The 24,623-nt window shown below is 42.0% G+C and overlaps 1 protein-coding gene and 1 pseudogene across 1 annotated transcript; both read right to left on the reverse strand.

Moving 5' to 3' along the window:
* Positions 1 to 3,855: 3,855 nt before the first annotated feature.
* On the reverse strand, positions 3,856 to 4,933 carry LOC123444130 (annotated as a pseudogene).
* Positions 4,934 to 5,383: 450 nt separating this feature from the next.
* On the reverse strand, positions 5,384 to 10,599 carry LOC123444129 (origin of replication complex subunit 4). Its single transcript, XM_045120748.1, has 17 exons — positions 10,303 to 10,599; positions 9,979 to 10,225; positions 9,779 to 9,869; positions 9,577 to 9,633; positions 9,201 to 9,248; positions 8,986 to 9,036; positions 8,849 to 8,892; positions 8,677 to 8,740; positions 8,377 to 8,463; positions 8,192 to 8,283; positions 8,006 to 8,087; positions 7,112 to 7,197; positions 6,917 to 7,026; positions 6,186 to 6,278; positions 6,047 to 6,111; positions 5,815 to 5,958; positions 5,384 to 5,693 (listed from the first exon to the last, which is right to left on the reverse strand). The coding sequence occupies exons 2-17, from the start codon at positions 10,095 to 10,097 to the stop codon at positions 5,652 to 5,654; spliced, it is 1,275 nt and encodes a 424-aa protein (XP_044976683.1). The 5' UTR covers positions 10,098 to 10,225; positions 10,303 to 10,599; the 3' UTR covers positions 5,384 to 5,651.
* Positions 10,600 to 24,623: the final 14,024 nt, after the last annotated feature.

The following is a 24,623-nucleotide window of genomic DNA, read 5'->3' on the forward strand; positions in this document are numbered from 1 at the left end:
GGATGCGGCCCTAGAAAAATATATAACGCTGACACTAACGAAGGATTGCTAGACATGAAAAGGACAAGAATTGTTTTGTCTGGTGCTGGGCACATACAGAGTACGTATAAATAGATGTGGACCATTTGTAATAGAAAGAGTTTGCCAAAAATATTAACTCTGTTCGGCAGTGGGCACTATCAAAATAATAACAGGAATTTGTTGAACCTAATGGAATGGAAGAGGGATGATAAAACAATGGGGAACCTTCTAGATGAGGACTTCTGCTGGAACAAACATCCAATAACTTTGGTCTCGAGCCACTAATGCCGGAGCAAGATTGCTTGCTTGTGGAGTCCTTAGGGCAAACTAATTTACAAATTATTTAGAGCATCTGCAACAGCGGCACAACCTTTCGCGCGCTAAAAACATTTTGCAACGTTGAAATAGCGACTTTTAACGCGCCGGAGAGCGGTGGCTCCAGCGGCCGTCGTAAAAAATCACGCGCGTGAGCCGCTCTAGCAGACGCTGCAAAGAAACCGCACGGGCGCCCAGCACAAACAACATATGAACACTCCAAACAAAATCAATTTAAAATCAAACACATAAAAATAATAATCAACAATAAATAGATGATTTTTTTACAAATAATTTATCTTTCAATACAATAAATAGTTTGACCCTACAACATCAAACATACAAATCATCATTCGTTTTGTCGGTCATTCCATGTCCACGACTCCTCGATTAGATCCTTCTGCAGATCATTATGTGTTTGAGCACGTCGAATGACATGATAGGAGGCAACAAATCGGGCAACCCTCGCAACACTTTCCTACACTTGCACGGGATGTCCCAAGAGCTCATACTAAGAGTAGTCTAAATCTTACCACGCTCATTCTCAATGATCATGTTATGCATGATCACACAAGCATGTATGATGTATCAAAGGATCTTTTGATCCCTCCCAAAATCTAGCCGGTCCACTCACAATAGCAAATTGGGCTTGCAAAATTCCAAAAGCCCTCTCCACATCTTTCCGAGCCGCCGCCTGAGTATTGTGAAAATCTAGATTTTTCTTACCTTCCGATTTTTTCAACGGCTTCACAAATATTTACCACTTTGGGTAGATGTCATCCACAAGATAGTAGACATAGTTGTATGTATGGCCATTTGCTACAAACTCCATCGATGGCAGTTCACCATTTGCAATATTATTCATGAGTGGTGACCGATTAACAACGTTGATGTCATTCAAAGATAATAGCACTCGGTGCTCATCCTAAACCGACGCGTGAAGTAGTACTCGGGGTATTTGGGATTCTCCATAAAATAGTGCCTCATCAATCTGTTGTGGGCATCAATTTTATCCCTCTAAATTTGCTGCCGACCCATAACCGAACCACCGTGTTTCGGCTTTTTGTTGATGTGCACAGCTAGTATCATTTATAGGTCCTCCTCTTCAATATCAATTTTTTTTCAAAAGAATCATATGACGAACTCATCTACAATATTGTAAAACAGTTTAAAAAACTATAAAAAAATGTGCATCAAATTCATGTACAGCTGAAGCAATACATTGCAAGCGTTTTGTCGAACACCTTATGGGCGTCGAGCGACAGTGGACGGTCGAACGCTGTTCGTCGAAGGAATGGCACGCGCGAGGGCGGCGACGGGTAAAGGGAGACGGAGGAAGCAGCGAAGGCGCGGGGATAGACTGGGGAATCGTCGTCGGATCGCCGGAGCAAATGGGATGGCATGGGTGGTGGCGCCAACGCTTGGATCTAGTGATGGGTGGAAGTCGCGCACGAGTCGTTGTCCAACATGTGAGAGCGGACGCACGAAATAAGCGGCGCGCGATACCGTTTCATCCCACATGCTGAACCACTTATACCGCGCGTGTGGTTTTTGCACCTCCGCTGAAACGCCCGAAGCAGTTGCGCGTGCAGGAAAAAAAATCAAACGGGACGATTAAAAATCAAAGATACATAACTTGGTAATTCATACAATTGATGTTTTAGCTTATGTTATATCTGCCCTTCAAAGTTATGATATTTCATCACTACGAAACAACAGATGAAGTGCACCTGATAATAGGAGAGATACATTCCTTAACCGATCATACTCCCTTTGTTCACAAATATAAGATGTTCTAACTTTCTCTAAATCAAAAGTATAAGACACATTTTAGTTTGTTTACTCATTTATTTCAATCCGTAGTCTATATTAAAATATTCAAAACATTTTATATTATGAACGAAGGGAGTATTATTTACACCTTCGATGTGATCTGAAACAAATACTATTTTTGGGTGAAATGTATGTAGATGAAAAACTATGTAAAACGAACACCTATTTTGATACTCATAATTATGTGATTTAGGCCCTGTTTGGATTCATCCAGATTATATAATCTGGTTTTTATAAGCTATTATGTTTCCAAACAGGGCAGTTTATACTATAGATTTTAAAAACTAAATGACCAGATTATTAAAAACTCATAATCTACTCTAACCCAGCTAAGGCCCTGTTTGGAACCATAATAGATTATAATAATCTGGATTATGAACATAGATTATATAATCTGGTTTATAAAAATAATCCAGGTGGGCATGTTTGGAGGCCAGATTATATAAACTGTAAACCAGCTTTTAAATTGTACAATGACATGTTTGCCCTCTGTTTTTTTTCAACGGTCACTTTTTTAATTCATCTTGCCATTTGGTTTGCTTGGCGCCAAGTTTGAATAGATAGACATTTGTACTAGCCATGTATGAACGTGTTATTTCCCGGCAAATTTGAACTGTAGACTAATTATTGTACAAAAAAATACGATGGACACACATCGTTAACTTTGAAGGAAAATCTCATCCGAATGAAGAACACATTTACATTGTCCATGAGAAATTAAAAACTGCATTATTAAATTATCATATAATATCAAATCTACTCTACTTCGCCGATCAAAGCATTACATATAGTGTCACGGAAGGCATTCATGTCGGTATCTTGAGTGCTATCACAGCTTTGTCCAGGATGATTTTGTGGCGGCATGGGCATATAGTTTTCATCTTCATCACACTTATCAAACTCTTGGTCACTCAACGCACTCTCTCGAATGAAATTATGTAGAGCCATACATGCCAGAATGATTTTACTTTGCTTCTCTAATTATATAATCTGGATGAATCCAAACAGGGCCTAAAATCAGAGAAGCAAAGTAAAATCATTCTCACATGTATGGCTCTACATAATTTCATCCGAGAGAGTGCGTTGAGTGACCAAGAGTTTGATAAGTGTGATGAAGATGAAAACTATATGCCCATGCCGCCACAAAATCATCCTGGACAAAGCTGTGATAGCACTCAAGATACCGACATGAATGCCTTCCGTGACACTATATGTAATGCTTTGATCGGCGAAGTAGAGTAGATTTGATATTATATGATAATTTAATAATGCAGTTTTTAATTTCTCATGGACAATGTAAATGTGTTCTTCATTCGGATGAGATTTTCCTTCAAAGTTAACGATGTGTGTCCATCGTATTTTTTTGTACAATGATTAGTCTACAGTTCAAATTTGCCGGGAAATAACACGTTCGTACATGGCTAGTACAAATGTCTATCTATTCAAACTTGGCGCCAAGCAAACCAAATGGCAAGATGAATTAAAAAAATGACCATTGAAAAAGAAAACAGAGGGCAAACATGTCATTGTACAATTTAAAAGCTGGTTTACAGTTTATATAATCTGGCCTCCAAACATGCCCACCTGAATTATTTTTATAAATCAGATTATATAATCTATATTCATAATTCAGATTATTATAATCTATTATGGTTACAAACAGGGTTTTAGTGAAGACGTAGTATGTGCGAGCTTACTAGTCATTATAATTCACCGCACTAGCAAACCCAGACAGATGAAATTCCGCGGAAATTTTTACTCCGGCTATAACTCAACCCGCACGCTACCCACTTCCTGCTGTATGTCAGTCGTTTCTACCACTGATCTCTGTACCAACTCAGCAAAAGATCATCACATGGTCTCCCGAGTTAGTTTTCTCGATGCGGCAAAGCTCAGACGGTGCCATGTTTGCGTTGGCCATGGGTGTGCATATGCATGTGCTGTATCCCCTTGGCGTAGTCCGCGGTGGTGTCGAGGAAGTAGAGCAGCGCGCACATGAGGACGCTGCACGCGAGCATCGGGATGGGCCCGAAGGTCCACATGAAGAGCGCGAGCGAGACGTAGAAGGCGCGGAGGCCCAGCGACCAGGCGTGGCTGCCGCCGTTCACCGTGCGCGCCACGTACGCCCCGAACTCCTCCGCCTCGCCGGCGCCGTCCTCCTCGCCTCCCGGCGGCAGGCAGCAGGAAGCTGGCGTGCGCGTACAGCCGGATGGCCTGCACGTTGCACACGAAGGCGAGCATGAAGCAGAGCGAGATGGCCAGGTACTTGACCGCGAACACCCGCCCCGTCGTGCTCCCGTACACCAGCAGCGGCGAGGGCGAGGGCGACGCCGGGGAGCGGCCCGCCGTGGCGCCGATGAAGACGCTGATGACGGAGACGAGCGTGATGGCCGTCGTGGCCAGCACCGTGGACGCCATGATGTTGTTGCGCAGCGTCTGCACGGCCAGCACCCCGTTCTTCTCCGTGTTCTGCTCCGCGCTCCGAGGAACGGCCGGGAGCCGAGTTATTAGAATCGTTATTGCTCACGCAAGGGGAGATGGGGAATTTTTTAGGGGCGGTGGTACCGACGGCCATGATGACGGCGACCCAGCGCTTCCGGGCGAGGGCGTTGAGGCCGACGACGGTGCGGGTCGGGTGGCGCAGGATGGCGTAGAGGAGCCACAGGTGGTAGCCGGCCACCACCGCCAGCCCCAGGGGCACCAGCACCACATCAAGATCCTCCTCCCGAACCATTGCCTCGATCCTCTCTCTGCTCCTTCTCCGCGCCACTCAACAATCTCTCTGTTTCTCCTTCGCGCCACGGGGATCACTCAACAATCTCTCTGTTTCTCCTGGGCTGGAATCAGAAGGAAATACTTTTTGGCTGGGTAGCACGCAAACTGCCACCAAGGAGGTCACGCCTCCGGATGCCTTGATGGTTATGGCATAGTATGCGTAGTTTAGTTGCTCTCCACTTCACTTCGCAGCTTGACAGGTGCAGGTGCCTGGATCGACCCAGGTACGTCTTTGCTAGTAGCGCAGTGTTGGTTGAACTCGAACTCTTCGCCAGCACGCACCCAAGTAGCTGTGGCAATTTCTTTGGAATAAATTCCACATTCACCACCAGCTTCAGCGATCTCACTTTACGGCCAAGTTTGCTGTGGGTAGATTCATGATCATCGTGTGATCTTACAAAAATAGGCAGGACATGACCCACATGAATCAAGTGACAGATAAAAGGAAAGCTTATGAGCGACCTCACTTAACGGCCAAGTTTGCAGCAATTTTACATGTTCACATCCCGTCAGCACCAACTGATGAAGCGCCCACTACTACCTCACATGATCTCTGCTCACTAATACGGAGAACCATATTTGCAAACGACTGGCCAAGTCATTGTTGCATGAGTCTACGCGTTAAGTTTGTAATTTTGCAGCTTTCTAAACCATTACTTGGGAACCAGTGAAGCAGCGTCACAGTTTCAGCAAACACACAGGAACTTCTACATGTATCTTTCACGGTCAAGCAGCTTTTGCAGTACAGCCTGCAAAGCAATCAAGAGAAACACCATCATTCACAAAATGTAACAGCCCGTTAATCTCTTCGTATTGTGAATAAAGAATGCCAGGTGGAGCAGAGAAAAGTGCACGTCAACAGTGACTCACGGGGCAAGTGGTGTTTAAGTTGAGGGATTGTGCGAGCTCGCGAGAAGATATCAGAAGTTTGACGGGCCGATATTCAAGCGCCACATTTCTCCCTTTGGTGTCCGCGAAGGTGATCAACTCGCGATCCAAAAGATGTTCAAATGCCTGCAGCAATAGCAATGAAGCATGTGAGCCTTTTGGACATTAGATACAGCACAGCTATCATTAGTTCTTGATAACCCCAAATACTTACCCTGAAGCAAACAGTGGTTGCGTACTTATCGGAAGTTTTGTAGGCATCCTGAATAGATTTGTATTCTGACATACAACCAGCAAATCAACTGTCAGTTTTATTGTCTTGCTGATCATGAAGGGAGGAGAGGAAATTATACCTTTTATTATCGTGTTGAAGTTGTACGACTTTTGCTCCTTATCTTCTAGTCTATTCATGCATACAAGTATGTACAGTTCCAAAATCGACAGATCTGAAATCAAAATTTAGTGCCATGGATGTGATGCTATTGCACTGTTGAACTCGAAATGACCAAAAATGAGAGCAACGGTATATCATGTTTGTTGATTTTTCTTTTGCTGGGAAGCAAGGGAAGCATAGCTTCTTTAGTATCTAGATCACTACAAAGAACTAAACTACCCCTACAAATGTGGAGAGAATTAGGCAGATACCACTCCCAAAAAGGAGAAATTGGACAGATACTACTCCAAAAGTGCCTCTTTGCTGAGTACCATTTCAAACAGTAGAATAATATGTAAATGCTACTACCGCAACCTTTTCCATCATAATCACGGTTAGTGCCCCAATTAATGACAAGAATGGTTAGACCCCTTTGATCTTAAACCTAATTTTCATCGACTGGTGTTCTGACCCCAAACATGATCCGACCTGGACATGATTCAGCCAGACTCATACCAACCTCCCCATCTCGTCATGCTAACTCATGGCAACTACATGTAAGACTAATAGGGTTTTCATAATTTTGTGCTGTTCGAAATGACACTGAAATATTACTTAGTAAAGAGCTGTCTTTGGAGTTTTTTATAATCTCCATCCTTAGGCATAGTGCTAGTTTAAGTGCAGTAAATTGAGGCCAGCTAACAAAGAGACCTTGCAAACTGTCCATCTTGGGTTGCCTCTGCATAGAGGAAAGTGCATCCGTAAAGCATTCCATTGACAGAAGTCCAGATTCCATGTCCATATATGACACCACTCTGAAGCTGAGCAATTTCCACATTTAGCTAATAACCAAAATCTTGGAATTGTAAAGAGGAAAAGGACCAAACAAACTGCTTAAAAACCTACAGAAATCTCAGGATGTTACTGGTTGTTGCGTCAGTATCCGTGAGAGAGTCAAGAACTCCTTTAAACTTCTTGTTGCTGAAAATGCTCTTCGGCATATATAGGATAACAGAACTATTAACACTATTGTTTTGCCACAATGGAACAACAGAAATATGCCTCAAGGCAACTTACTGGAATGATGCCATATACTCCCTATGTTCCTAAACATAAAGTCTTTTTAGATATTCCACTACGAACTGCATACGGAGCCAAATGAGTGAATCTACACTCTAAAGTATGTCTATATACATCCGTATGTAGTCCGTAGTTGAATGTCTAAAAAGATTTATATTTAGGAACGGAGGGAGTATGCATTTTTTGTAAAGAAGATACCATATATTCAAATCAGCTCACTCTTAAGGCCTCCTTTGGTTTGGAGGAATTTCACAGGAATTCTATAGGATAGGGATTTTGTAGGATTTTTTCCTTTAGAGCCCTTTGGTTCATAGGAATCCATTCCTATTCCTACATAGGATTGGTTCCTATCCTCCACATTTCAAAGGAAAATAAAAAAGAGCCTGGACTCAATGGAAAAATTCCTATGATGTGAACCAAATGACATCTCTTTTTCTAGTCCTACTCATAGGATTTGAGATGCATGTCATCTCATTTACTACAAATTTCCTATTCCTATGATAAACCTATCCTATGAACCAAAGAAGGCCTAAGTAATAATTCCTTGGTCCCCACCATGTCTAAGAGACGAGATTTTTTATTATCTAAGATGATCATGTTCTATTATTAGTTCAGTACAACCAAGTACGATGATAACAAACATTTAAAGCAATGACCAATAGGTAGGTTCTGCAAGCATAATAGCATATGCAGTGAAAGATTATATTGTAGAAAGGATACAGTAAGCCTTGAATTGTACTCCGTAACATAGTTTGTTGGTAAGCTTGAGTCTTTCTCTAGCATTAGCAAATGTTCCATCAACCTGTAGCACTTCAACTGTTAAAAGGTCGTTTAAAGAAGAGAACTAGATCAACAATGCATCCTATCACTGGAAGAAGAGAAAAACTGAGAAAGCACAAGACAGACCTCTGTATATCATCTAATGAAGAAGGAACAAAAAGAAGCTTCCTGTGAGAGAAGCGAGATCGAACTCTTTTTTCTAGCAGTTGATCTGCATCCTACAAGAAAACATAAGAACTAAACTCACTAGAAATATTTCTCTGACTTGCTTGGTGAAAATGCGACTAAAGCATGAGAAATGTCGGCCGTACCAATCGACAACTCATACCAATGACGACAGCTTGTGATGTAAGAGATTGCATTGCATCAAGTAAGCTATAGAGTAACCGCTGCTTCCCCTGTAACAAAACATCACGAACATCAGCCATCCTCTCATGTAAAAATGTCAGTAGCAGTACTTGAAAGCATGTTATGACTTTTTCTGTTTACAATTAGACAACTCATGAGACACATTGGCGTGAAATTTTTATGCAGCTGATATTCAATAAAATGGATATGGATTGGGAGTTAAATGCAGTATAGGAGCAGAAGGCATATATATTGATTTCAACCTGAGCAAAGAGGTCAAACTCTTCCAGGACAAAAATTACTGTCTTGTGAGCTAGTCCACACTCTCTACAGAAGAGAAAGATATAAATGAGCACCCATAAAATTACACAGAAGCTGAAATAAGGAGAATCACTTCATACTGAGAAGTGTTCATGATCTTAATGCAGTACTGACCGTAACATGTCAATCATGAATTCAGTGTTGTCATCCGAAGAAGCCTAAATAAGAAGACTTTCAGTCTACCTTCAGCCCATTTGGAATTGCAGAACGAAAAAATCATTGAGTAAAGGAAAAAGTAGACGAGTATGCACCATTTTGGAAAATGACAATTGATGCTCCAGACACAGCTGCCTGGCAATTTCCTTAAAACACAAAATAGCAAAAATATCAGCATGGCTCAATGGGAGGGAAGAACACAAAGTCACAAGTACAGAGTCAAGTAAATCAGTAACAGACGCGAGTTGAGAAGGTGCCACATAAAGGTTAGAAGAAAGCGAGCTCTGATATAGTCAGCGGAAGTGCTAACCTTTGTAGCGCAGTTGTCATCGCTATGTAACATGCCATTCAGCCTGATCTGAAAACATTACATAATTATCAACCTGAAGAGCAAGTTTAACGAGCGAGTAGATGCTACCGCTCTTGATAAAAAGAGACAGCAGTGGATTTGAGAACACAACAAAAAAAGTGAGCTGCGAGGGAATTTTTGCATTTCTCTATTTAAAGGCTCTTCAAATCATTTCCTACAGCTTCCTTAGACAAACTTCCTTTTCTCGTAACCCTCACAATGTCACGCAAACTTCACAAGACCAGGTTCACTTTTGTGAGATGCAAGTAAAGCATCGCTTGCGTGTTTCACGTAATGATTAATCAGACACATTTCTAGCAACACATTGTAGGCATACCACGGATATGGCATCAGGATGCTCCTTCCTCAGGTCCTCTAGAACCATGTCGAGCACCTGTATAAACAAATAAAACTTGAGTCTACCAACTGAGAACAGAAAAAATCAGTACATAATGCCAAATGCGCATATGCACATTTCATCAAACAGGGCACCTGTATTTCGGCGAGTCAGGGAAGGGGGAAGAAAAAGGGAACCTCACCGCTCCTTTGCCGCAGCCGCGGGGTCCAAGGAGGAGGACGGAGTTGTTGCAGGCCTCGGAGACCGAGCTGGCCACGAGGTACTTGAGCTTACTGCACAACACAACACGGTACCGAGCGCGCCGGTGAGACTGTGAGAGATGAGTTCGGAGCTATTTCTGGTGATGCATGATGGGGCGGGGATGGGATCGATTCGGTTCACCTGTAGTTGGTGTCGGGCGAGGATCTGAGACAGGAGTGGACGAAGGCCGGGTCGCAGAGCCGGCCACGCAGTACTGCATGTGCGTGACCCGCCACGGGCGCCGGCGCCGCCGCCGCCATGGGAGTTGAACTGTTGGCAGGGGCGGAGCCAAGATTGGAGTAAACCCCGATTCGGACCTGCAATTGGGGGCGCGGAGATCCGGTCCTGGTGTTCGCCGCAGAGCTCCGTGCTGGTCGCGGCCGAGACTCTGCGGGGAGGAAGGAGGATTGAGGACAAAAAGGAGGATTGAGGACAAAAAGGAGGGAGGAGGGAGGGAAACTGTACCTTGCAGTGAACGGTCCGGCGACGATGGCGAGCTGGGGCGGCAGCGAATGCTCCGGCCGTCCGACGACGATGGCGAGCTAGGGTGGCAAAGAACGGGGTGGTGACCAGGGGCACTCGAAACTCAGAAGCCCTAGATGAGGTGCAGATCGTGCCTGCCGGCGGGCATACCGCAGATGCGGTGGCGCCGGACGAGGAGGAGAGGGTCGAGTGGAGGCGGAGGGGGGCTCGAAGGGGGCCACGGAGGCGGCGGCGCTGGTTGAGGAGGGTATCGTGTGAGGAGGGGTGCGGTAATAGAATCGTTTACGAGGGTGTGTTGGTGGTAACGGTATATAACTGGCCTCGAGTCGTTCGGAGCATTAAGAGCATCTCGAACAGATGGTTCAAAATTTAACGGTTTAAAATTAAAGATGTAAAATTTAAACCGTTGAAGATGTAAAATTTAAAGCGTTAAAAATGCGTTTTGAAGTTTTGAAAAAAAGGCCAACTTCAACAGATGGTTCAAATCTTCATGGTCCAAAAGACCAACTTCAATGGATGGTCCAAATTCATGGTCCAAAGCCGGCCAGCAGCCGCGCGTCTATTGTTCAGCCGTTGTCCATCCAGTGCACAACCGCACATATTGCATAAAAACATGTTTTGAAACAACATAAAAAAATTCATGTCCACAATATCAAATTATTACATAGTTTTTCAGATCCACGAGATGAAATGCAACACAAATACAACATAGTTTTGCATAATACAACATAGTTTTGAACAAACAAATAATGAATCTATGCGGATCTTTCGCCATGCCATTTCCAATGCTCTTTCATCAAATCTTTCTGAAGTTGGTCATGCACATCGATGTCTCTAATCTTCTTGTAGACCTTCATGAAACGTCTGATGCGCTGTTCTTTTCGCATGGGGGTTAACAGGAATGTCCATCAAATGATAGAAGTTGTAATCTAAATGTTTTCCACGCTCGTTCTCAATGATCATGTTATGCATGATCACGCAAGCGGTCATGATGTACCAAAGGATCTTTTGATCCCAAAATCTAGATGGTCCTCGCACAATACCAAATTGGGATTGCAAAATTCCAAATGTCCTCTCAAGATCTTTTATAGCCGTCGCTTGTGCATTATCAAAGACAAGTTCTTTTTTACCTTCAGGTTTTGCAACCGGCTTGACGAATGTACTCCACCTCGGGTAGATCCCATCTGCAAGATAGTACCCATAGTTGTAGGTGCGGCCATTTGCTTCGAAGGTCACCGGTGGTGCTTCTCCATTTGCTAAGTTGGCAAAGAGAGGTGACTGGTCGAGCACGTTGATGTCGTTGCAAGAACCGAGCATACCAAAATATGCATGCCAAATCCATGTTTCATGATCAGCAACTGCCTCAAGAATGATAGTGGCATCCTTCCCACGACCCTTGAATTGTCCATGCCATGCTTTTGAAAAGTTCTTCCATTTCCAATGCATGCAATCCACAGACCCGAGCATACCTGGAAACCCTCGAGCTTTGTTCATCTCCAAAAGCCTCTGAGTGTCCTGAGCATTGGGTGCTCTCAAGTACTGTGGACCGAACACTTCTACCATAGCTATTGCGAATTGCTTGACATAGAAGATAGAAGTGCTTTGTGCCATCCCCAAGTTGTCATCAATGTAATCTGCCGGAACACCATATGCCATCATGCGCAAAGTGGTAGTGACCTTCTGCTCAATGCTATGGCCAAGCAACCCGGCATAGTTCCTTCTCTGCTCGAAGGCTGGATTATGCTGCTTCACGGAATTGCAAATGCGGAAGAACAAGTATTTCAACATTCTGAAACGGCGTCGAAAGTAATTCTCCAAAAAAACAGGTGATGATGCAAAGTAGTTGCGCACAACCCGTTTGTGCGCATCAATTCGTTCTCTCCGAATGAACGCACGACCATAAACGGAACCACCGTGCTTCGGTTTCTTCCTCTTGTGCATGGCCACTAGCATAGCAACCTCCTCTTCTTCATGCAAATCAAATTCCTCGTTCGACAATGAATCATCCACGAAAAAGGAGTCAACCGAGCTCATCTACATTGCACACAACCACCGTCAAACATACTATCCAATCCCAAGTTAAATCATCAAGTTTTGTCATTTTTTACCTTGGGGAATTCCGCCGAACACCTAGTGCGTACGGTGGAAGAAGATGGCTGCCGGTTGGATTGGCTGCTGCGCACGGCTGCGGTCGGCTCCTCTGGACGGTGGCGGTGATAAGAAAAGAGCTTCGAGGCCGACCAAGAGGAGCTCGTTGGGCGGCGAACAATACTTCGGCAATCGGGCGGAGGGCTTCGTGCGGCGGTCGTGCGGCCGGCGCAACGGTCGTGAACAGGCTCACGGCTGACGGGGACGAGGTCGGCAGCAGCCTTAGACCCGGCGGAGGCCTACCGCGGCAGCCGGACCGCCGGAGGCGCCAAATCCCGCGCCGGCTGCCTCCCTATTCGGCAGCGTCCGGGCGGCTGCGAGCCGGCTACCGGCGAGGGAGGCGATGGCCACGGAGGGCGGCGACAGGGATTTGGGGTGGTGGCAGCGCCGACGGCGTGGTTTTCGGTGGTCGCGACGGCTGATGATGTCTACTGCGCAACCTTCTTCTTGTAGACGTTGTTGGGCCTCCAAGTGCACAGGTTTGTAGGACAGTAGCAATTTTCCTTCAAGTGGGTGTCCTAAGGTTTATCAATCCGCGGGAGGCATAGGATGAAGATGGTCTCTCTCAAGCAACCCTACAACCAAATAACAAAGAGTCTCTTGTGTCCCCAACACACCCAATACAATTTAGGACAGTAAAATTAAGCCTAATCCCAGCCTTCTCATGCATCCACACTTTATAGCCATCAGATCTTGTGTCTAATTGATTTTTAGACATTGATCGCTGTGTAATAGTGGGCTTACCGGCGAATGGACCAGCTGTCCTAGAGGGCAGTTGCTCTTGTGGAAAAATCCGACTTATGTGGTTAATTGGGCCATTTGCATCCGTAGGCAGCCCGTCGAGCGTCGGGTAAGCCCACTCCATCTGGCCCTTCACCCTTCTCTCACACAATCTAACCCGTTTAGCTGTGTTTAGCATCTCCTCAACCACATCCATTCTCTCCACGACCGGGAAACCGTGCTGCGTCGCCGCCCCACCAGGGCACCACTGCTAGATCTCGACCGGTGGTCCACGAGCGTACAATCATGGACCCGATCCTACCGAGATAGAGGCGAAGCGATCGGTCGCTATGATACCCTCAAGAAGAAAACAATATGCCCGTCATGACGCGGGAATCCATCGCTGAAATTTGAAAGCAATCACGATGATGTGGGGCTCTCGCCGGTGGGGATTATTGGATGATTTTCTCTCTGTTTTTGCATCATTCGTTGCCTCTGTACAGGTATGTGATTATGTGAAATCTTCCATGGGTGAGTTGATTTTAATGTTTGGTTTCGCAAATTTCCAAGGAATTTCAAAGAAAGAATTCAATAGATGCAAGGAGATATATACCACGACTCTTCAATAGATTTTTGATTATGATTTTGGGTTCATGAAAATAAGGTTGGGAACATAATCTCTGCACTTCAATCTGGTTTGCATGAATATAGTTGAACCCTTAGCTGGTTTATGTGGATTCACGATGCATAGAGCTTCTCCTTATGTTGTGTGGCCTTGTGTGATTGCTGATTACCCATCATGTTTTGTCTCCCAATTTAACTGGTTTCAATCCTTTATTCTTTGTTTTTCTTCAACCCTAGGTTCCCAGTTCTGCTCATGATCTGCTCCTTCCTGCTCAGCATCCTCGGCCTGAACAAGAATTGGCAATGATGATATTGTTACCTCGGCCACCAGATAATATCGATAGTTAAATAAAATCTTCAACAATCCCTGTAAGAAGATGGTACTTTGCAAAGTTCAAGTTTGTCTTTCTGATGCTACACTGGCGATGAGACTTTGTTTTACCATACTCTTCTACAAAAGTGCAGCAAACGCATCCATCTACTCAAGATGTAATACAAGATATAAGATGTTTGCATTCCTAACTTATTAAGCATATTATGGTGAAAGTTTTTTTTCTCTGAACTCCTTATAATTTTTGTCAAGGAAACTATGAACTGACACGTATTGTTGGTGTCAGACGATTAATTTATCAACCAGATTACCATACAGTATTTTCTATTCACAAATGTATATATCGGTATGCAAGCTAATTTGAGAGTGCATCAATGCCCACAAGGGATATGCAAATGCTGCTCCGAGAAATGGACCTTCTTTCGAGGAACTGACATTCAAATTGCATTAATGCTCACAAGGGATATGTGAATGCTGCACGCGGGTAGGTACCATCGTAGTTTACTATGGGCACATATATTAGGCTCAATTTAAGCAATTGCAGAAGAGTGGGCCTACATATATTTCCCTAGATTCAAAGGTTTGGTGAGGATGCTTTTAACTTTTCATAGCCATACCCAATTCTCGATTTCCAAATCTTATTTGATATTATCTAGGTGTGCAAGGTGACATTATTATACGGATTTTCTTCGTCAACATTCACCATAATGTTTGCTTAATACGGAGCAACTATAAAGTGTTTTATCTGGGACCCAATTTCTGTATTATTGACCTTGGTTGACTACACCAATTTAAGACATTATGTTGCTTCACTGTGAGCAGGTTGTCTTGTAAGTTCTACTTGAGCGATTATTTGACCAGCTACTACAATTTGATCGTGTGTTTGAAGATGATTTTCCTGTTAGGAAAAATTCCTTATTATAGTTCATATGTAATTAACCACAGAAGAGCAGCTCAAATCTGAGTCCGCATTCAATCTAACTAATTTGATTGTGCATTTGATGATGAGTTTTAGCTTAAGAAACCATTTTCTTTCTATTGTAGGTCATATGGGATTCTCCAGTCCGAGAACACCACCTCAAATCTGAGTTGGCATACATCAATCTGACTCATAGAGAAATCTAAAGAAAGCTAGACATGCTCAATGAGAAAAGATATTCACTTTCTACAGTCTACGAGGAAACGCTGCAATTGTCATCTTCAATTTCTATGAATATGACCTACATATTTTTTTAAGACTTTCCTTCGATTTGAAGTATTTTTATTGACTTGATCAGATTAACACTTTCTTTAACTTAACTCATGTAACCTATATTTTTGCTTGTTCTTGGCAAATATTATAGACATGTTGAAAAGGTATGCTATTTTGATAAGTGAGGCCTCTTTTTTCTTTAGTGACGAATGATGCATTGATACAATTTTGACATGAAAAATTATATTGCTTGTAAACATAACACTTTGCCGGCAAACACAACACTTCTTTCCAATTCAGTCATCAAGTACTTGTGACATGCTTATGGACATTTACTAGCATTATATTGCAAAATAGACACGCACGGCAACTCACCATCTTGGGTAAGTACATATGCTCATTTTCTGCCAGTTCGATTTGGATGTGTTTTTCTTTCTATTTTAACTTGAATCAAACAATGACACCCCTCCAATACAAATTAATTGATGCAGAGTTAGTACAACTTTAGTACAAAGTTGTACTAAGTGTGCGTCATTTAATATGGATCAGAGGGAATAGTAGATCATGCCTTCAGATTTTGAAGATTCAGTGTTCCACATGGTACTGTCTAGCACACCGACCATTTTCTATATATCATATGTTAGATGAGAAATATATGCTATGTATATCCGTTTTGCACTCCTCATATTTTGTAACAAATATTGCCAGATCTATCTTCCCAACTATATACATTGTTTTCTTCAAAAACTGCATTGTTCTTCAATCTAAATAATCGTTACGTTCTTTAAAAATGACACATACATGTGCAACAATGCCTTTCTAACTCCCTATAGTTGTTGAAGTTACTACTATACTATTGGAGTAACTAGATGGGCTACCATTGTGCACCATCAGGTTCCCTGTGGTTCTCTGTGGAAAAGAGATGTAAGCGACAAGAAATCAGAGAAAATCTTATTTTTACGAAAATCAGCCAACATCTAAAACAATAAAGAAAGAAACCACAGAAGAGATAAGACTTGAGGTGGGGTCCATTCCAATGCCAAAGAAACATGATGATCACAATAAAAATGGTTGAACATTCATTCTGCGTTCTCACGTTTGATAAAAACCTGAAGTCCATGCTATTGGATAAATTTCTAAGACTATTCTATCTCATTCAAAATAGAAGGGCGCGACAACGCGCGCCAACCACGATCTAGTGGTAAGTTGTATAGGTGCACTAGTTCGGCGAAGAGATGGTGATACAAGTGCAATATGGATGGTAGATATAGGTTTTTGTAATCTGAAAATATAAAAACAGCAAGGTAAATAGTAATAAAAGTGAGCACGAACGGTATTGCAATGCGTGGAAACAAGGCCTAGGGTTCATACATTCACTAGTGAAGTTCTCTCAACAATGATAACATAATTGGATCATATAACTAGCTCTCAACATGCAACAAAGAGTCACTCCAAAGTCACTAATAGTGGAGAACAAACGAAGAGATTATTGTCGGGTACGAAACCACCACAAAGTTATTCTTTCTGATCGATCTATTCAAGAGTCCGTAGTAAAATAACACGAAGCTATTCTTTCTGTTCAATCTATCCTAGAGTTCGTACTAGAATAACACCTTAAGACACATATCAACCAAGACCCTAATGTCACCTAGATACTCCATTGTCACCTCAAGTATCCGTGGGCATGATTATACGATATGCATCACACAATCTCAGAATCATCTATTCAACCAACACATAGAACTTCAAAGAGTGCCCCGAAGTTTTTACCGGAGAGTCAAAACGTGTGCCAACCCATATGCATAGGTTCCCAATGTCACGAAACCTGCAAGTTGATCACCAAAACATACATCAAGTACTCACATGAATATCCCATTGTCATCACAGATAGACACGTGCAAGACATACATCAAGTGTTCTTAAAGACTCAATCCGATAAGATAACTTCAAAGGGGAAACTCAATTCATTACAAGAAGGGAGAGGGAGAAGAACATCATAGGATCCAACTATAGTAACAAAGCCCGCGGTACATCGAGATCAAGACATCTCAAGAACACGAGAGAGAGAGAGAGAGAGAGAGAGAGAGATCAAACACATAGCTACTAGTACATACCCTCAGCCCCGAGGGAGAACTACTCCCTTCTTGTCATGGAGATCGCCGGGATGATGAAGGTGGCCACCGGAGATGGATTCCCCTCCGGCAGGGTGCCGGAACGGGCTCCCGATTGGTTTTTGGTGGCTACAGAGGCTTGCGGCGGCGGAACTCCCGATCTAGGTTTCTTTTTGGGGGTTTCTGTATTGATAGGAATTTATGGCGGTGGAATTACGTCAGTTGGGCCCACGAGGAGGTCACGAGCCCTCTAGGCCCTCTCGATGGGGGGGGGGGGGCGCCCCTACCGGGCTCGTGACTCCCTCGTGGCTCTTCTGGCCTTCTTCCAAAGCTCCGGGGGTCTCTTTTGGTCCAAAAAAAAATCATCGCGAAAGTTTTATTCCATTTGGACTCCGTTTGATATTCCTATCTGAAAAAGGTCAAAACAAGGAAAAAATAGGAACTGGCACTGGGCTCTAGGTCAATAGGTTAGTCCCAAAAATAATATAAAATAGCATATTCATGCATATAAAACATCCAAAGTTGATAATATAATAGCATGGAACGATAAAAAATTATAGATACGTTGGAGACGTATCAAGCATCCCCAAGCTTAATTCCTGCTCGTCCTCGAGTAGGTAAACGATAAAAACAGAATTCTTGATGTGGAATGCTACCTAACATATATTGTAACATGAATATTCAGATCCATATGGTTCAAGACAAAAAGTTTAATGTTGACATAAGAACAATAATAGTTCAAGCATACTAACAAAGCAATCATGTCTTCTCAAAATAACATGGCCAAAGAAAGTTATCCCTACAATATCATATAGTTTGGCTATGCTCCATCTTCCCCACACGACGTATTTAAATCATGAACAACCCCGGTATTAGTCAAGTAATTGTTTTCATACTTTTACTTTCTCAAACCTTTTCAACTCTCGTGCAATACATGAGCGTGAGCCATGGACATAGCACTATGGGTGGAATAGAATATGGTGGAGGTTGTGAGGCAAAAAGGAGGAGATGGTCACATCGACTCGGCGTATCAACGGGCTATGAAGATGCCCATCAATAGATATCAATGTGAATGAGTAGGGATTGCCATGCAACGGATGCACTAGAATTATAAGTGTATGAAAGCTCAAAAGGGAACTAGGTGGGTGTGCATCTAACTCGCTTGCTCACGAAGACCTAGGGCAAATTGAGGAAGCCCATCATTGGAATATACAAGCCAAGTTCTATAATGAAAATTTCCACTAGTATATGAAAGTGACAAGATAGGAGACTATCTATCATGAAGATCATGGTGCTGCTTTGAAGCACAAGTGTGGTAAAGGATAGTAGCATTGTCCCTTCTCTCTTTTTCTCTCATTTTTTTGTTTGGGCTCTTTGGCCTCTCTTTTTTCATTACGGAGTCTCATCCCAACTTGTGAGGGAATCATAGCTTCCGTCCTTTCCTTACATGGGACAATGCTCTAATAATGATGATAATCACACTTTTATTTACTTACAACTCGATTCTTAGAACAAAAGATATGACTCTATATGAATGCTTCCGGCGGTGTACCGGGATGTGCAATGACTCATGTGTGACATGTACGAAAGATATGAACGTGGCTTTGCCACAAATACGATGTTAACTACATGATCATGCAAAGCAATATGACAATGATGGTGCACGTCATAATAAACGTAACGGTGGAAGTTGCATGGCAATATATCGCGGAATGGCTATGGAAATGCCATGATGGGTAGGTATGGTGGCTGTTTTGAGGAAGGTATATGGTGGGTTTATGCACCGGCAAAAATTGCGCGACACTAGAGAGGCAGCAATGGTGGAAGGGTGAGAGTGCGTATAATCCATGGACTCAACATTAGTCATAAAGAACTCACATACTTTTTGCGAAAGTTTTATTAGTAATCGAAACAAAGTATCATACGCATGCTCCTCGGGGAAGGGTTGGTAGGAGTTAACCATCGCGCGATCCCTACCTCCACACAAAGGATGACACTCAATAAAAACATCATGCTCCGACTTGCTAGCATAGCGGTTCACCATACGTGCATGCTACAGGAATCACAAAATCTAACACAAGCATTTATACCAATCCATAATTACTCACTAGCATGACTCTAATATCACCATCTTTATATCTCAAAACTATATGCAAAGAATCAAACTTCTCATAGTATTCGATGCACTCTATATGAAAGTTTTTATTATATCCCTATTGGATTCCCATCATATTATGACTAGATTCATAACCTAATAAAATTACCATGCTGTTTAAGACTCTCAAAATAATATAAGTGAAGCATGAGAGTAAAAGAAAAACTACTCCAAAAGATATAAGTGAAGCTCAATGAGTAGTTGAATAATTATATGGCTATGTGAAGACTCTCCCATCTAAGAATTTCAGATCCTAAGTACCTTATTCAAACAAAATAAAATAAAATAAACTTCAAGTATAGCACGAAACATGTGAAGAAGCAAAAAACTTAGGTTCAACCGATACTAACCGATAATTGTTTGAAGAAGAAAGGTGGGATGCCATCCGGGGCATCCCCAAGCTTAGGTGCTTGAGACTTCTTGAAATATGAATTGGGGATGACTTGGGCATCCCCAAGCTTGAGATTTTTGTGTCTCCTTAATTCCTCTCATATGACGGTTTCCGAAATCTTAAAAAAAACTTCATCCACACAAAACTCAATCAAGAACTCGTGAGATAGGTTAGTATAAATCAATGCAAAACTTTATCATCCTATTCTATAGAAAATCACTAAAATAATTATTTGAAATTTCATACTAAATTCCTCTACATATTTAAAACTCCCATCCTCAAATGAAATCACTAAACAAGCAAACATATGCGAACAATGCAAACATAACAACAATCTGCCTAAACAGAACAGTCTGTGAATAATGCAGCAAGATACATACTTAATTAACTCCAAAAAATCTGAAAACATTCCACGCTGTAGAGAATTTATAAGAGCATAATGTTTCCAAATTTCAAGTTATTCTGACATACAGAAAATTCTAGGGAAATTTTTCACTACAAGCAAACTTTCTGTTTTGCAACAACAACTCCTAAACTTGCAAATTAAGCATGGTAAAGGCTATCCTTGACATTTTTATTGAACTAAATGATGCAAAACATAAAAATAACAGCAATAAAGTATGAATAAAATAAAATGATGCTCCAAGCAAAACACATATCTTGTGGTGAATAAAAATATAGCCCCAAGTAAAGTTACCGATGGATTGAAGACGAAAGAGGGGATGCCTTCCCGGGGCATCCCCAAGCTTAGGCTCTTTGGTGTCCTTGAATATGGCTTTGGGGTGCCTTGAGCATCCCCAAGATTAGTGCCTTGAGCATCCCCAATATTAGGCTCTTGCCACTCCTTGTTCCTTAGTCCATCCAAACTTTACCCAAAACTTGAAAACTTCACAACACAAAACTTAACGGAACTTCGTGAGATGGGTTAGTATGATAACGAGCAAATCAATCACTTGGGTACTGTCAAAACAAGACTCATAATTATTTTCACACAATTCCTACTGTATCTTACTATTTCCACAATTTATATTACTCAATATAATCTATGGAAACACCAAAACAAGCAAACTATGCATTGAAAACAGAATCTGTCAAAAAAAGAACAGTCTGTAATGATCCGGATGATAACCATACTTTTGCACCTTAAAAAAATTCTGAAACAATTATGAAAATTAAGGCAATTTGCATATAAATCAGCATAAAAAATAATAAACCTAAAATCACTCTCTGGATAGAAATTAAAAATTATTTCGTTAGCGCAAAGTTTCTGTCTTTTTCAGCATGATCAAACAACTATCACCCAAACTAATCATAAAGGCTTTACTTGGCACTTTATTGAAATAAAAGCTATAAAACATGATTAATACAGTAGCTTAATCATGTGAACACACAAGAACAGTAAGGATACATATTGGGTTGTCTCTCAACAAGCACTTTTCTTTAATGCCTTTCAAGCTAGGCATGACGATTACAATGATGCTCCCATAAAAGATAAGGATTGAAACATAATGGAAGCATCATGGAGCATATGACTAGCACATTTAAGTCTAACCCACTTCCTATGCATAAGGATTTTGTGATAAAACAATTTATTGGAGCAAGAATCAACTAGCATAGGAAGATAAAACAAGCATGACTTCAAAAGTTTCAACACATGGACAGGAAGCTTGCTATTATTGCAATATGTAGAAGCATATGATACTCTCTCATAATAATTTTCAGTAGCATCATGAATTAATTCAACAATATAACCAGCACCTAAAGCATTCTTTTAATGATCTACAAGAATAGAAATTTTACTACTCTCCACATAAGGAAATTTATTCTCATCAATAGTAGTGGGAGTGTCGTAAAAGACTTGAACACTACGAATTGTTTCCACATTAAAAGAGTAATGTTCAGTAAGAGGGTACTCATAATTGTGACAAGTTCTATTATAATTCTTCTTTATAGCATAAGTATCATCATAATAATCATAATAGATAGGGGGCATGCTTTCATCATAATAATTTTGATCATTCAAAGTGGGGGAACTAAAAAGATCATCTTCATCAAACATAGCATCCCCAAGCTTGTGGCTTTGCATATCATTAGCATCATAGGTATTCAAAGAATTCATACTAACAACATTGCAATCATGCTCATCATTCACATATTTTATGCCAAGCATTCTACGTAATTCTTCTTCTAGCACTTGAGCACAATTTTCTTTTCCATCATTTTCACGAAAGACATTAAAAAGATGAAGCATATTAGGCAACCTTAATTCCATTTTTTGTGGTTTTATATTAATAAACTAAACTAGTGATAAAACAAGAAACTAAAAGATTCAATTGCAAGATCTAAACATATACCTTCAAGTGCTAACCTCCCCACAACGGCGCCAGAAAAGAGCTTGATGTCTACTACGCAACCTTCTTCTTGTAGACGTTTTTGGGCCTCCAAGTGCAGAGGTTTGTAGGACAGTAACAATTTTCCCTCAAGTGGGTGACCTAAGGTTTATCAATCCTCGGGAGGCATAGGATGAAGATGGTCTCTCTCAAGCAACCCTGCAACCAAATAACAAAGAGTCTCTTGTGTCCGCAACACACCCAATACAATGGTAAGTTGTATAGGTGCACTAGTTCGGCGAAGAGATGGTCATACAAGTGCAATATGGATGGTAGATATAGGTTTTTGTAATCTGAAAATATAAAAACAGCAAGGTAAATAATAATAAAAGTGAGCACGAACGGTATTGCAATGCGTGGAAACAAGGCCTAGGGTTCATACTTTCAGTAGTGAAGTTCTCTCAACAATGATAACATAATTGGATCATATAACTAGTCCTCAACATGCAACAAAGAGTCACTCCAAAGTCACTAATAGCGGAGAACAAATGAAGAGATTATTGTTGGGTACGAAACCACCACAAAGTTATTCATTCTGATCGATCTATTCAAGAGTCCGTAGTAAAATAACACGAAGCTATTCTTTCCGTTCAATTTATCCTAGAGTTCGTACTAGAATAACACCTTAAGACACATATCAACCAAGGCCCTAATGTCACCTAGATACTCCATTGTCACCTCAAGTATCCGTGGACATGATTATACGATATGCATCACACAATCTCAGAATCATTTATTCAACCAACACATAGAACTTTAAAGAGTGCCCCGAAGTTTCTACCGGAGAGTCAAAACGTGTGCCAACCCATATGCATAGGTTCCCGATGTCACGAAACCCGGAAGTTGGTCACCAAAACATACATCAAGTACTCACATGAATATCCCATTGTCACCACAGATAGACACATGCAAGACATACATCAAGTGTTCTTAAAGACTCAATCCGATAAGATAACTTCAAAGGGGAAACTCAATTCATTACAAGAAGGGAGAGGGAGAAGAACATCATAGGATCCAACTATAGTAACAAAGCCCGCGGTACATTGAGATCAAGACATCTCAAGAACACGAGAGAGAGATCAAACACATAGCTACTGGTACATACCCTCAACCCCGAGGGAGAACTACTCCCTCCTCGTCATGGAGATCGACGGGATGATGAAGGTGGCCACCGGAGATGGATTCCCCCTCCGTTAGGGTGCCGGAACGGGCTCCCGATTGGTTTTTGGTGGCTACAAAGGCTTGCGATGGAGGAACTCCCGATCTAGGTTTCTTTTTGGGGGTTTCTGTATTTATAGGAATTTATGGCGGTGGAATTACGTCAGTTGGGCCCACGAGGAGGTCACGAGCCTGCTAGGCCCTGGGGGGGGGGGGGTAGGGCGCGCCTACCGGGCTCGTGACTCCCTCGTGGCTCTTCTGGCCTTTTTCCAAAGCTTCGGGGGGGGGGGGTCTCTTTTGGTCCAAAAAATCATCGCGAAAGTTTTATTCCATTTGGACTCCCTATCTGAAATAGGTCAAAAACAAGGAAAAAATAGGAACTAGCACTAGGCTCTAGGTCAATAGGTTAGTCCCAAAAATAATATAAAATAGCATATTCATGCATATAAAACATCGAACGTTGATAATATAATAGCATGGAACGATAAAAAATTATAGATATGTTGGAGACGTATCAGTGGATTACGGTCGGCTGGTCTTCGGGCGGGCGGACGAGCTCGGGCGGGAATGGAAAGGAAGTGGCGGTTGGGCGTTCGCGGGCGGCAGCTGGTTTTGGACCAGATGCACCTCGTGATGTAAATTTGCACCACGAGGTGTTGGATTTTACATCACGAGGAGGCCGCGGTCCAAATTTTTTTTTTGCATATGCCCGTTTGTTGGAGCACCACTTTTTTGCCCCAGACAGTCCAAAAGTTAGTTATTTTTACATTTGGACCATCTATTGAAGATGCTCTAAGAAATCCAGTCTTCACTTCCATTTGGTATAATTTGAAGTTATGATGAGAAGCAAATGCAAGCAACATGCAAATAGATTCAAGGCAAGTGAGAGGAGCAAAGGTTTCACTGTAGTCAATGCCCTTGACTTGGGAGTACCCTTGTGCCTTGTGCTACCAATCTTGCCTTGTTCTAAGTGACGACACCATTCACATCTTGCATGTTCTTGAAGACCCACTTTGTCACAATGACACTGTGGTTCTCCTTTAGTCTTGGCCTTCAAGTGTTGCAAGCTCTTCCTTGAGTCTA

The sequence above is a fragment of the Hordeum vulgare genome, chromosome 3H (genome assembly GCF_904849725.1).
Source record: "Hordeum vulgare subsp. vulgare chromosome 3H, MorexV3_pseudomolecules_assembly, whole genome shotgun sequence".
NCBI classification, from domain to species: Eukaryota; Viridiplantae; Streptophyta; class Magnoliopsida; order Poales; family Poaceae; genus Hordeum; species Hordeum vulgare.